Source organism: Salmo salar, chromosome 06 (genome assembly GCF_965601325.2).
Source record: "Salmo salar chromosome 06, fSalSal1, whole genome shotgun sequence".
NCBI lineage: Eukaryota > Metazoa > Chordata > Actinopteri > Salmoniformes > Salmonidae > Salmo > Salmo salar.
The window spans coordinates 34925151-34940000 of NC_138296.1; the positions used below are offsets into that span (position 1 = coordinate 34925151).

Genomic DNA, 14850 nt, shown 5'->3' on the forward strand with positions numbered 1-14850 from the left:
CTCTCCACCATGGCCAAGACCAAAGAGCTCTCCAAGGATGTCAGGGACAAGATTGTAGACCAACACAAGTCTGGAATGGGCTACAAGACCATCGCCAAGCAACTTGGTGAGAAGGTGACAACAGTTGGTGCGATTATTCGCAAATGGAAGAAACTCAAAAGAACTGTCAATATCCCTCGGCCTGGGGCTCCATGCAAGATCTCACCTCGTGGAGTTGCAATGATCATGAGAACGGTGAGGAATCAGCCCAGAACTACACGGGAGGATCTTGTCAATGATCTCAAGGCAGCTGGGACCATAGTCACCAAGAAAACAATTGGTAACACGCTACGCCGTGAAGGACTGAAATCCTGCAGCGCCCGCAAGGTCCCCTGCTCAAGAAAGCACATATACATGCCCGTCTGAAGTTTGCCAATGAACATCTGAATGATTCAGAGGACAACTGGGTAAAAGTGTTGTGGTCAGATGAGACCAAAATGGAGCTCTTTGGCATCAACTCAACTCGCCGTGTTTGGAGGAGGAGGAATGCTGCCTATGAACCCAAGAACACCATCCCCACCGTCAAACATGGAGGTGGAAACATTATGCTTTGGGGGTGTTTTTCTGCTAAGGGGGCAGGACAACTTCACCACATCAAAGGGACGATGGATGGGGCCATGTACCGTCAAATCTTGGGTGAGAACCTCCTTCCCTCAGCCAGGGCATTGAAAATGGGTCGTGGATGGGTATTCCAGCATGACAATGACCCAAAACACACGGCCAAGGCAACAAAGGAGTGGCTCAAGAAGAAGCACATTAAGGTCCTGGAGTGGCCTAGACAGTCTCCAGACCTTAATCCCATAGAAAATCTGTGGAGGGAGCTGAAGGTTCGAGTTGCCAAACGTCAGCCTCAAAACCATAATGACTTGGAGAAGATCTGCAAAGAGGAGTGGGACAAAATCCCTCCTGAGATGTGTGCAAACCTGGTGGCCAACTACAAGAAACGTCTGACCTCTGTGATTGCCAACAAGGGTTTTGCCACCAAGTATTAAGTCATGTTTTGCAGAGGGGTCAAATACTTATTTTCCTCATTAAAATGCAATTTATAACATTTTTGACATGCGGTTTTCTGGATTTCTTTGTTGTTATTCTGTCTCTCACTGATCAAATAAACCTACCATTAAAATTATAGACTGATCATTTCTTTGTCAGTGGGCAAACATACAAAATCAGCAGGGGATCAAATACTTTTTTCCCTCACTGTAATAAGGACGGCCATTTGTCATTATTTGACTGTTCAAGTAACATGATTTTCTTTTGAGTTCTCGGAATAAAAAGAACAAGCTATTTTTAGAACAGAAGGCCTGCTCTGGATTTAATTTTTTTATTTTATCTCTGGTTAAAGATTGCTCGAACGGAGGTCAAAACTCAATCAATTACTCATGCTCATCCCTAGAATGTAACAGGGATGCATTCCAGGTAAAAAAAAAACAAATCCAGGTGAAAACTCAATAAAACGAGTCTCAGATATTCAAAAACATTGCTCTGCTATTACCATTTATTCTGTTTGTACTGCCTTGCTTCCAGGGGGGTAACTGTTTGGTGGGTGTCATGCTCTACCTGGAGGTAGCAGTCGAGACGTAGCAAGTACGCTAGTTTACATTTCAGTAATATGTGTAGCCGACTGTATTTTTACATAAAGTGTAGTAACTGTGGCTCTAAGACGCTGCAGGTCCCGTCCCGTTCCTTCCTTAGCCATACTGCATGCAGCTTCCTGTGTTCCAGTGCCAGGCCTGTGAGAGCCCTAGGAGCACAGCAGAGCTATGAATTTGCTGGAATCCACCAGCCCTCATTGTGGACCCGGGGTTTCCGCTGACACTCTTGAGTCTTCAGATAGTGCCATCAGATCAAACACTCTGTCTCAGATGCTAAACAATCAGGCCTCCATAAGGCGAGGGGAGGAAAGGGCTTTCTTCAGCCCTTTAATCATCCAAGCAAGATGACTGGTTGCAGCTCCCGAGGAGGAAGATGGCCAGCTGGTAAACCACTACTATAGTTCACCTAATTTGTCACTATTTGAGTATAATATGTCCTCGGGAACAGAGAAGTGAAGGGATGTATATTTATCTTGTCATTGGTCCTCTTTATTTACTGGTTTGAGTGATGCCAGTCACAGTAAGTCCTGTTATTGCGACAGGAAGATACCATAGTAGTGTTGGACCAAAACCAGCCATCGAGCCATTTAAAACCATACAAAACAGCCATATGGATTTACTCACAATTAATCTGGAAGATGTAGATGTGGCGTTTAAAAAAAAAAAAAAGTCCTTTAAAGGTATCAGGGTTTGTTTATTGCAACTTAAAACTTGAATCTCGGGCATTGAGTCAAATGGCCGGGAATATGGCATGATGGGACTGCTGACATTTTTCACAGAGCAGTTTTCGACAAGGCCTACTTTTGAAAGCTCTTCTGTAACAGAGCTGTTCCTGCCTCACATTTTGGATGGATACTGGTGGCCTGGTCTCTGTTCTACACCACAATGAGTGCAGAAGGAAAATCATGACCTGAACTTTTGTATGTTTATTGCCTAGACCTAAGTGCAGTCATTTGAGCCCCAGAAACAAAATGGATTTTTGAGGCGTTGCCTGCTCTTTTATGGAAGAACATATAATCATAGTTTTGATACTCACAGTGGTTGTCTAATTTTAGTCTGATATTTTACAACAGATTCTGTTTCTGCCAGTCGCACCAGAGACACAGGCTGCGACTTGAATCCATGAACTTGTTCCAAGACAGAATTCTCAAATGTGGAGACTTTAGCAAAATCTCCCCTTTGCCCAGCATTCTTGCGGTACCAAATCTATGGTACGTTATACTTTTATCTTTAAATTAAAAAAAGATATGGAGTCCTCAAAACGTTGTAACCGAACAGGCAGCGCTTTCCCCCCTCTCCATAAACTACATTAAAAATAACTTTCAACAAATATGCAGCAGATGAACGCTTCAATGGGCAATTTGCTGCAATATTCAGCATTAGAGACTGGTTCCTGTCGTGAAGACAAGGCCAGGCAGCCTGTCCCGTCAGTCACATGAGGGTTTGATGTCAGTGTGTGCTTGTTACACAGCCAGCAAAGTGATCTAAAAACTTTTTCGAAGAGGGGTTTGTGTTCCCATGACGTGACTGCGACACGCAATGTTTGATACATCTAATTAATTATGGAATTGAGGTCATAATCAAAGAGCCACAGCGATCCCCAAGGGGAAACTGGCTGTGTAGCAGAGATCTTGAATAGAAGCTCACTTCAAAGCACTTGTTTTGGGGCTGTTGAGGCTACCTTGGCCTTGCTCGCCTCCTGCTCAGACATAATGAGCGGTAGTAAGACGGGCTGTCGCCATGTCTCCACACCGTGGGTGTATCCAGTGTCTGGGACTTCTTTCCCACTCGGTTCTGTGTTACCCCCCTGTGGCCTGCCCTTTGACCTCGCTGAACTCATAGCAAACAGTGACCCTCACAGCGGCTGACCCACCTTCAGACACCATGGGAGACCAGAACACAAGTGCAGACTCTGTCTTATGATCAGCTGACATGGATGGAGCTCTGCCTCACAGACCTCCATTACTGTTACAGCAGATGGCAAATGCTTAGTATCTGACATTAAACTGTATATCTACCGCTGGCGGTGGTGAATCATAGTCTCAATGACCTTGCTGTGAAATGAGTGACTATTTTCAGCTCAGGGACGATGACTGTGGCATCACACTGACATGCTGATTGAACGCAGGGCATAAGCTGCATGACTCTACAAAGCACAAACTTTGTTTGGAATTCACAGAATCGATAAGAATGTGCTCCTTATCACATGCAACTGGTGAGTCTATGCTTATGTTTAGAGAAATTGTATGAAAGATGTCAAAGGAAGCTGGGGTGTCAGCAGGGCCAGTGAGATACACAAGGGAACGACCCTGCCATTGGTTGATCACGTCTTGGGAGGGCAGGAGATGTCTCCATCAGTTTAGTTGACAGGTCTGGACGTTGCCCATAGAGGCTGTAGAGACTTGGCACATTTCCAATAAGGATATATCCCAGTGTTTTACCCAAAAGGCGCAGAATTTTCGGTTTCCATCCACGTGGGCCAGCACCCGTGTCTCACTTGGCCATGGCTCCAGCAGATCTGCTCTGACTTGGAGCCATGACAAAGCAACGGTCTTCTTGAATGATGCAGAGGTTGTTGATTCTGCTCGCCACAAGTCTTTAGTGTTACAGTCCTGATGGAAACAGAATAACTAGAGGTTACGTTAACATAAAACACTGAGGACACCCAGGTCTGGGGCTAACTCTAGATGGAAAAGCACCATATGAGTCCCTGTGGTGGCCAGTGACATTCTTTCTTCTAAAGCCACACTAGGCTGATGGAGAGGCATCTCTATCAGAAGATCAAAAGACACAACAAGGTCTCCTCCCCCCCCTCTGTTCTCTGAACAGTGTATTGTCTCCTGACCTGGCCACAGAGGTCAGCCTGGGGTGAGAGGCTAATGAACTGCCTCTAGAGATGGAAAGAAAGGGACAGATCTATCAGGGACAGTTTGCTTAGGATCGCTAGCTCATCCACCAGGTTTTTGAGACCTGGTGGGTGAGCTAGCTGGAGTCTCCACTCCACTGTCTGTCGCTCTCTCCTTAAACCCTAAACCATGACCCAATAGCCCTCTAATTTAAAAATATATATATTTAACTAGGCAAGTCAGTTAAGAACACATTCTTATTTACAATGACGGCCTACCGAAAGGCAAAAGGCCTCCTGCGGGGATGGGAGCCTGAGATTAAAAATAGGACAAAACACACATCACAACAAGAGCGACAACACAACATAAAGAGAGACCTAAGACAACAACATAGCAAGGCAGCAACACATGACAACACAGCATGGTAGCAACACATGACAACAACATGGTAGCAACTAATCAGGGTGAGTATCTAGACCAGGATCTCTTAGTCCTGTGGCCTGCAGGTCTTCAGCTTTTCCACAACCAGATGCTCTATAATCTTTTAGAATGACTGAGTTGGTTCCCACAGATAATCTTGTTGAACCTGGAGATGCTTTGAGCTCACAAGCAAACACCTGATAATGAGTGAACTAATAATAGATCTATCTGTAAAACAATGCTCAACCTCCAGATTTTGCACAACCAAAAAGCAAGCCAATCCAGTATACTACTATAAACCATGAACTGAAGCTGCACCATGAAGACACTTCCCTCCAGGCTTGAGTGAATAGTTTCTAGGTTAACCAGTAGCACAGTGTTTGTTCTAAAAATATCCTGAACGCATGTTGATTTATTTTCTCTCTTGTGTTTTTACAGAGTTGTTGGGCTCCACGAAGAGACTGAACGTCAACTACCAGGATGGAGATGGGTAAGTGTGTGATGATAATAACTGTCCTAAAGAACTGACTGACAACCTCTGTTAAAAAAAAAATATATATATATATATATATATTGGATGGAAACCGTAATAATAAAAGATGGCCTACCAATAAGCTACTCTTTCTGTATCTGTAAAACAGTAGTTCTACTATGTAGCTTCTACATACAAGTGCTGGGATTTTAAAGCTCAATGCGTCTTGTCTTGGCTTGTGATAAACACTCTGCGTTAGTTTGCCTTCGGTTGAATCATGGCCTTCTGCTAAGTCAGCCAAAGCAGACTAACTGGTAATTGTGTCTGGAGGAGAAGCGGAGGTGTCACTGCTGAAAACGCTAATTTAATTGTTGTTTTTACAACTGCTTCTTGCCCAAAAACAGACACACCACAGTCTACTAACCCCCCCCGTTACCCTGTCTGCCAGTGGAAATGCTGACTGTAAAAATTTTCCCCTCTCGCTTATTAGCATAGGTCTAGTTTCTCCTCATCTATTTTTCTCTTTGTGGAGGGACTTGGATCCCATATGAAAGTTCTCACTTTCTCCGTTTCCTCTCTTTTGCCCTTCTCACAGGGTGGTATGTTTTCATCGCAGATATTTTTGTCAGCTGCTAGAGCCATACTGATTTTCACAATTGCTCTCAGTAGCTGATAGAATAGCACATTGATGAAATTGGTGAGATCCCTTGGTGCAGCATGGCTTTTTTAAAGAGTCGCTCAGCTCCCTGTAGAATATGAACTAGTCAAAAAGTAGATCTGGCAAAGTCTACAGTCAATCTGAGTTCAGATTGAGTCCGATAGGCTTAGCACACCCGAGATATCCAAACATAACTACCTCTTATAGCACTCCCACATCCATCCAAACAGCCTTCCCCCTCTACAGACACTACTGGTGCCCCCTCACTCAGCCTAAATAAACAGAGTAACAAAAGTGGAGAGAAGAGCCAAGACAACAGTGGGAGACCTTTTAGATAAGCCGTGCCTCTGAGATGGCTGTAAAACGGTCCAGAGAGCAGGACATTGGCGCACCATATATCAGAGCCCAGGTTCTCTCCCCCCCCCCCCCCCCCAGGCTCTGGCCATGGTTTACTGCTTGTTATGCATCTTCTCCAACCCCCTCCTCTCTCTTTGTCAGCTCTCAGGGGCTGGGGGGGCAGGGAATTCAGAGGCGGAGCCTGAGGGGGCCGGGGTCAGGGGTGGGGCTTGTCTGGCGTAGAGGGCGGGACTATGACCAATTTAGATGGGAGTGTTTACAAAAGCTGCCACACAACTCAATGCAGTGATGACAGCTACCGCGTCCGGGAATTATATACTAGTGCACCAGAGAGAAAAAACTTGGCTGGAAACAGAGTTGAAGGCTTGATGATGATGATACACTACATGACCAAAAGTATGTGGACACCTGCTCATTGAACATTTCATTCCAAAATCATGGGCAATAGCATGGAGTTGGTCCCCCCCTTTGCTGCTATAACAGCCTCCACTCTTCTGGGAAGGCTTTCCACTAGATGTTGGAACATTGCTGCGGGGACTTGCTTCCATTCAGCCACGAGCATTAGTGAGGTCGGACACTAATGTTGGGTGATTAGGTTTGGCTCGCAGTCAATGTTCCAATTCATCCCAAAGGTGTTCAATGGGGTTGAAGTCAGGGCTCTGTGCAGGCCAGTCAAGTTCTTCCACACCGATCTTGACAAACCATTTCTATATGGACCTCGCTTTGTGTACGGGGGCATTGTCATGCTGAAACAGGAAAGGGCCTTCCCCAAACTGTTGCCACAAAGTTGGAAGCACAGAAGTCTAGAATGTCATTGTCTGCTGTAGCATTAAGAATTCCCGTCACTGGAACTAAGGGCCCTAGCCCGAACCATGAAGAACAGCCCCAGAACATTATTCCTCCTCCACCAATTTTTCAGTTTGCACTATGCATTCGTGCAGGTAGCGTTCTCCTGGCATCCGCAAAACCCAGATTCATCTGTCGTACTGCGAGCTGGTGAAGCGTGATTCATCACTCCAGAGAATGTGTTTCCACTACTCCGGAGTCCAATGGCGGTGAGCTGTACACCACTCCAGCCGACGCTTGGCATTGCGCTTGGTGATCTTAGGCTTGTGTGCGGCTGCTCAGCCATTAAGCTTTCCGACGAACAGTTCTTGTACTGACATTGCTTCCAGAGGCAGTTTGGAACTCTGTAGTGAGTGTTGCAACCGAGGACAGGCAATTTTTACGCGCTACGGGCTTCAGCACTTGGCGTTCCTGTTCTGTGAGCTTGTGTGACCTGCCTCTTCGCGGCTGAGCTGTTTTGCTCCTTGACGTTTCCACTTCACAGTAACAGCACTTAGAGTTGACCGGGGCAGCTCTAGCAGGGCAGAAATCTGACGAACGGACTTGTTGGTAAGGTGGCATCCTATGACGGTGCCACGTTGAAAGTCACTGAGCTCTTCAGTACGGCCATTCTACTGCCAATGTTTGTCTATGCAGATTGCATGGCTGTGTGCTGGATTTTATACACCTGTCAGCAATGGGCGTGGCTGAAATAGCCGAATCCACTTATTTGAAGGTTTCCACATACACTATACAGTATATACAAAAGTATGTGGGGCTCAACATTAGCATGTCGGAAGAGTGTTAATTTGTGTCTTGCTGTGTGTTACTCAGGCTGCGTGCGTGTGTGTGTGCTGCTCGAGTTCTAATGGCCCCCGCGGGGACATGGAATTTCAAGTGGAGGGAAAGGTCTTTCATTATTCATCAGTGCTGTTGGCACTGCTCTGCTTTTCTCTCTAGCGTTAAACACAGACTATACTACTGTAGGAACCCGACCCCTCATCTTATCACTACAGCTCAGTCTCATATCCTATAGCTTAGTCTAGCGCTCCATTAGTAGGCCATACGCGATCATGTTGAAGCACAGCACACAGCAATTATGTTTACAACAGTAATCACTCATGTGTGGTTTGTTTTTCTAGAACACTTTGTTGTTGGGCAATCATGGAAAGTGTTCAGTCCGTCTTGGCAGTAGTGAGGGGGGTATGACTGGGCTCTTTAGTATGTAGTACTATGAATGCTGTTCAGGTGAAGACCTGTATGAGAGGATGATGAAAGGTTCTTACTCATCCCCTACTGTAGGCGTGGACATGGTTGGTATACACTCAGTGGCCAGTTTATTAGGTTCACACATCTTGTACTGGGTTGGACCCCCCTTTACCTCCAGAACAGCCTGAATTCTTCAGGGCATAGAATCATTGCTCAATTGGTATCAAGGGACCTAACTCTGCCAGGAAAACATTCCCCACACCATAACACCACCGCCACCAGCCTCTACCGTTGACACCAGGCAGGATGGGGCCATGGACCTGCCTGTCTGCCTGCTTTATAAAGTAATCCACGGCCACGTGACTCACTTTCTGTAGGAGATAACCATTTCCGTGAGCGGGGTGGTGTACCTATTAAACTGGCCAACTGGTCAGCTCACGCAACTGTTATTAAGGTGTGTGTGTGTGTGTGTGTGTGTGTGTGTGTGTGTGTGTGTGTGTGTGTGTGTGTGTGGCTGTGAGAGTGTGCTTGGCACCCATTCATCCCATTTCCGTAGACTTTATTTGCCCTCTCTCCGTGTATGTGCTAGCATGCATGAGAGAAAGAGATTGTGTGTGTGTCAGAGAAAGGCATGCTGAACAAACACTGGTGCTGTAATATATGAAAGGGTCTCTTTTCTGCAACCCTGTGAGACAAATTAGTATTTGAGTCTCCATGAACTTTTCCAGCTTTTGGTCTGTGTTTGGGGTTCTGTTTCCATGGAGAGCAGCACTGGAATGGCCTGGGCTGAATGGCTGTGCCTGTCTGTGGGGGACTGGTTGGATCCCTGGCCTGTGTGTCTGTGTGTCCACAGAGGGCAGTACTGCCAGGACCCGTCAACACACCCCTGTCATCTGAAGCAATGGAGGGAAAGAACCAACCCTGGCAGGAGAGAACTATACACTACTACCTCTCCCTCTGAGAGCTGGACAGAAAGCCTGCTCTGTTTCCAAACTACCATAGAAGCTGTCATCCATGCCATGTTAGAAGTGTATGTCGATACAGCTCCCTGTGGGAGGAAGGTGTGTGTGTGTGTGTGTGTGTGTGTGTGTGTGTGTGTGTGGTGTGTGTGTGTGTGTGTGTAAGACTGTATATTTAAGAGAATGAAACGGCGTGTCTGAACCTGCGCTCGTAAAAACTCCCTGTAAATGTTTTCATTCAGACAGCTTGTACTGTCATATAAAATCCATTGACTTATAAAGGAACATAGGAAAGATACCAAAGGCATCCAAAAAAGACCTCACCATTGAAATGTAGCTAAAAGTGATGTCTTAGTTCCTGTGTTTCCAAGCCATTTCATTGGCTCTACTACTGTGCTACACAGAGCTATAGGGCCCACCTGCATTGATGCTGTGCATAGATGACCAAGGCCAGGCCACCCTGTTTGCTGAAACGATTAGTACACAGCCCAGATCGGAAGGAAGTTATTAGCCTCTGACCTCCCAGTCAGCCAGTCAGTCATCCAATCAGTCAGCCAGCCAGTCAGATAGATAGAGAGATACTAGACTGGCCAGGTCACCTTGGGGAATGTGACACTATCAGCAGGAATGTCATTTGACAGGATGGTGCCTTGGCTCTGAGAGGCTGTAACTCTCTCACTGTCCCTGGTCTGGCTGGGGGAGGTGTGTGTGTGTGTGTGTGTGTGTGTGTGTGTGTGTGTGTGTGTGTGTGTGTGTGTGTGTGTGTGTGTGTGTGTGTGAGCGCATGTGTGTTTGCTTGCTTGTGTGTGTGTCTGTCTGTCTGTGTTTGTGTGAGCATGTGCGTGTTTGCTTGCTTGTGTGTGTGTGTGTGTGTGTGAGGTGGGTGATATACTACCCCAGTGCATTCCAGTCTGCAGGGATGACAGCACTCCAACCTGGTACTGAGGGGCCTGATTGGAGACAGGTCAGACCCTCTCCATCTCACTCCATAAATATCTCCCTCCTCTCTCATCCTCTCTTTCTGTCTCTCCTTCCCTCTCTCTCTCTTTCATTGGAGTGGTGTGCTAGAGTGATGAGGTAAGAGGTGTCCCTGTTCTCTTCTAGAGAGGGAGAGACGGCTGGGTTGACAGGAGGAGAGACCTGCGTGCTTTGAACACAGAGCCTTTTCAAGGGCCTTTCTCTCTTCTGGACTCTCACGTCCTGCCAGGGAGAACAGGAGAGAGAATTGAAGGGAAGGACAGAGGAGGGATTGTGTACCTCCGGCCTCTCACCTCCCTCTCCTGACGTCCCTCTTTCATGGCTGGGCCCTGTGTAAAGCCCTTGGCCCCTGAGTGACTTAATACATCCCCACCCCATGGCCCAAATAAACCCTGCTGCATTAGGGTAGGAAACCGAGCTCTACCTCAGAGGATAGAGGCAGGATTCACTGGGCTAAGTGGCCCTAAGGCAGGCCTAATGAGACCAACGTCACACGGGTTTCATCTAGGTGTAGAGAGATCTCAACTGAAGGTTCACGAAAGAAAGGGAGGGTGTGTGTGTGTGTGTGTGTGTGTGTGTGTGTGTGTGTGTGTGTGTGTGTGTATACTCTGCTTGGTGTGTGACTCTCACAGAGGTGTGAAGTGTTTTCAGAAGCACTTAGGAAATCAAGTCATTTGGGGTAAGGTGCACCGACCCTTCTGTACTCAATATTACAACATGAAAAACGTCTCGGTACTTAAATTTTGTTACTTTCAGTTCTATCAAATGTGTCTCACGTTTGGAAATGAACTAAATGTATTGACCTTAACTTGGGCAAATGAATAAATTATCTATTATCATAATACATGACCAGAATGCATCAGGGATTCGTATTCCCTGCAATTTTCTGAAGAGGCAACGACACAGGAATGCCCCTGTCTGTGCGGTGCGCGTATGTCTATCACTTAGTGTAACCATTATGGATGCTAATGATAACCGTCTGGTAGGTGGAAAGCTTTTCCCAGTAGTCTATGCCTACCTGGCAGAATCATGATTATTTGCATCAATTCAGTGGCCAATAGTTTTGCAAACTCCATCACATGTGCGCTACAGAAACACCGCTAACCAAACAACAGTGCTAAGCGTCTGCACTTGAATCAAAGGGTATCTACACTAAAACATATTAACGTCTTCCATTTTTCCCAGACTTTACAAGTAATCCCCTGATGTGGTTTAGTCATTGTTGTGGACTAAGAACTTCCAATGTAGTTTATCTTTTTTTAAATGCCGAACAAACTGAAAAATCACATTCTCTCTGTGTTATCGTTTCGGTATAGAGTGTTGTTTTTATTTAACCTTTATTTAACTAGGCAAGTCGGTTAAAAACAAATTCTTATTTACCATGACGGCCTACCCCGGCCAAACCCGGACGACGCTGGGCCAATTGTGAGTCGCCTTATGGGACTCCCAATCACGGCCGGATGTGGTACAGCCTGGAATCGAACCACTGAGATGCAGTGCCTTAGACCACTGCACCAGTCGTGATACTAAACCTGGTATCAGCATCCAAGTCAAAATACTTGTATCGTGACAGCACTTGTGCTCATCCCTAGTCTGGGCCTCAGCAGCTGGTTTTATTCACACAAAATATCAGTTTCTTGCCCTGCATTTCTAGTCTCCCCTACTTGTGCTCTTTCTTCAGACTCTCTTTGTGTGAGGAAGCCCTGGAGCGCAGCTCACGGTATCTCCATTATAATATCCTGACATAATGGTAAGATCAGTCTATGATACTCTATTAAATGAATTAAGAAGCCTCCAGGTAAGCCGTATTTAGTATCGCATTATCAAACTTGATACCTTTCTATTTGCGTTGTCATATGTCTAAGATACCTCAGTCTTTACAGTAGGCCTTTGTCTTTACTCTGAGGTCCCTCCATAGACTTCGGACTGGAGCAAACTTGTTTCCTATCCACCAATAGACAGACATTGTTTTAGATTTTAGAAGCTGTCCTAATAACTAGGCTGTTTGCAGAGATGCTCCCTCACACATGCATTTTTAATGTCAGATTATTTTATCACCTCTCAGTCAGGCTGCTGGATTGAACAGAGGGATTAGAATCTCTCTTCCACCCCTCCTCTAGCTCTCTCTCCTTCCCCCTCCCTCTCTCCCTCATTCTATGCCATTACTCTTAGAGATGATCCTGGCCCTGTCGGTCACTGTAGCTAGACACAGCAGAACCCCCCAGCCTCCCTTCATAGTACACAACTCCCTCTGGTAGAGAGACAGGAAGTGCTACATGCCCACTGAGGCACAATTTACTTCAAAACACCCTGTAGAGCTATAGTACAGACTGTCTGTCTCTGTCTCTCTCTCTCTCTCTCTCTCTCTCTCTCTCTCTCTCTCTCTCTCTCTCTCTCTAGTACAGACTGTCTGTCTCTGTCTCTCCTCTCTCTCTCTCTCTCTCTCTCTAGTACAGACCGTCTCTCTCTCTCTCTCTCTCTCTCTCTAGTACAGACTGTCTGTCTCTCTCTCTCTCTAGTACAGACTGTCTCTCTCTCTCTCTCTCTCTCTCTCTCTCTCTCTCTCTCTCTCTCTCTCTCTCTCTCTCTCTCTCTCTAGTACAGCATGTCTCTCTCTCTAGTAGACTGTCTCTCTCTCTCTAGTAGACTGTCTCTCTCTCTCTAGTAGACTGTCTCTCTCTCTCTAGTAGACTGTCTCTCTCTCTCTCGTACAGACTGTCTCTCTCTCTCTAGTACAGATTGCTCTCTCTCTCTCTCTCTCTCTCTCTCTAGTACAGACTGTCTCTCTCTCTCTCTAGTACAGACTGTCTCTCTCTCTCTCTAGTACAGACTGTCTCTCTCTCTCTAGTACAGACTGTCTCTCTCTCTCTAGTACAGACTGTCTCTCTCTCTCTAGTACCGACTGTCTCTCTCTCTCTAGTACCGACTGTCTCTCTCTCTAGTAGACTGTCTCTCTCTCTCTAGTAGACTGTCTCTCTCTCTCTAGTAGACTGTCTCTCTCTCTCTAGTAGACTGTCTCTCTCTCTCTAGTACAGATTGTCTCTCTCTCTCTCTCTCTCTCTCTCTAGTACAGACTGTCTCTCTCTCTCTCTCTCTCTCTCTAGTACCGACTGTCTCTCTCTCTCTAGTACCGACTGTCTCTCTCTCTAGTACAGACTGTCTCTCTCTCTAGTACAGACTCTCTCTCTCTCTAGTACAGACTGTCTCTCTCTCTCTAGTACAGACTGTCTCTCTCTCTAGTACCGCTCTCTCTCTCTAGTACAGACTGTCTCTCTCTCTCTCTAGTACAGACTGTCTCTCTCTCTCTAGTACAGACTGTCTCTCTCTCTCTCTAGTACAGACTGTCTCTCTCTCTCTAGTACAGACTGTCTCTCTCTCTCTAGTACAGACTGTCTCTCTCTCTCTAGTACAGACTGTCTCTCTCTCTCTAGTACAGACTGTCTCTCTCTCTCTCTCTAGTACAGACTGTCTCTCTCTCTCTCTAGTACCGACTGTCTCTCTCTCTAGTACCGACTGTCTCTCTCTCTAGTAGACTGTCTCTCTCTCTCTAGTAGACTGTCTCTCTCTCTCTCTCGTACAGACTGTCTCTCTCTCTCTCTAGTACAGATTGTCTCTCTCTCTCTCTCTCTCTCTCTAGTACAGACTGTCTCTCTCTCTCTCTCTCTCTCTAGTACAGACTGTCTCTCTCTCTAGTACCGACTGTCTCTCTCTCTAGTACAGACTGTCTCTCTCTCTAGTACAGACTGTCTCTCTCCTCTAGTACAGACTGTCTCTCTCTCTAGTACAGACTGTCTCTCTCTCTAGTACAGACTGTCTCTCTCTCTAGTACAGACTGTCTCTCTCTCTAGTACAGACTGTCTCTCTCTCTAGTACAGACTGTCTCTCTCTAGTACAGACTGTCTCTCTCTAGTACAGACTGTCCTCTCTCTCTCTAGTACAGACTGTCTCTCTCTCTCTAGTACAGACTGTCTCTCTCTCTCTAGTACAGACTGTCTCTCTCTCTCTAGTACAGACTGTCTCTCTCTCTCTCTAGTACAGACTGTCTCTCTCTCTCTAGTACAGACTGTCTCTCTCTCTAGTACAGACTGTCTCTCTCTCTAGTACAGACCGTCTCTCTCTCTCTAGTACCGACTGTCTCTCTCTCTAGTACCGACTGTCTCTCTCTAGTACAGACTGTCTCTCTCTCTCTCTAGTACAGATTGTCTCTCTCTCTCTCTCTCTCTCTCTAGTACAGACTGTCTCTCTCTCTCTCTCTCTCTCTAGTACAGACTGTCTCTCTCTCTAGTACCGACTGTCTCTCTCTCTAGTACAGACTGTCTCTCTCTCTAGTACAGACTGTCTCTCTCTCTAGTACAGACTGTCTCTCTCTCTAGTACAGACTGTCTCTCTCTCTAGTACAGACTGTCTCTCTCTCTAGTACAGACTGTCTCTCTCTCTAGTACAGACTGTCTCTCTCTAGTACAGACTGTCTCTCTCTAGTACAGACTGTCTC

General features: G+C 46.2%; 1 protein-coding gene across 5 annotated transcripts in view; it reads left to right on the top strand.

The window, feature by feature from the left end:
• Window positions 1-14850, top strand: part of caskin2b (CASK interacting protein 2b) — a 95077-nt gene that overhangs the window by 47396 nt on the left and 32831 nt on the right. For all 5 annotated transcript variants that reach the window (XM_045720291.2, XM_045720292.2, XM_045720293.2 and 2 more), the window contains exon 3: window positions 5339-5390. In XM_045720291.2, the coding sequence (XP_045576247.2) occupies window positions 5339-5390 (52 nt within the window). The remainder of the gene's footprint in view (window positions 1-5338; window positions 5391-14850) is intronic.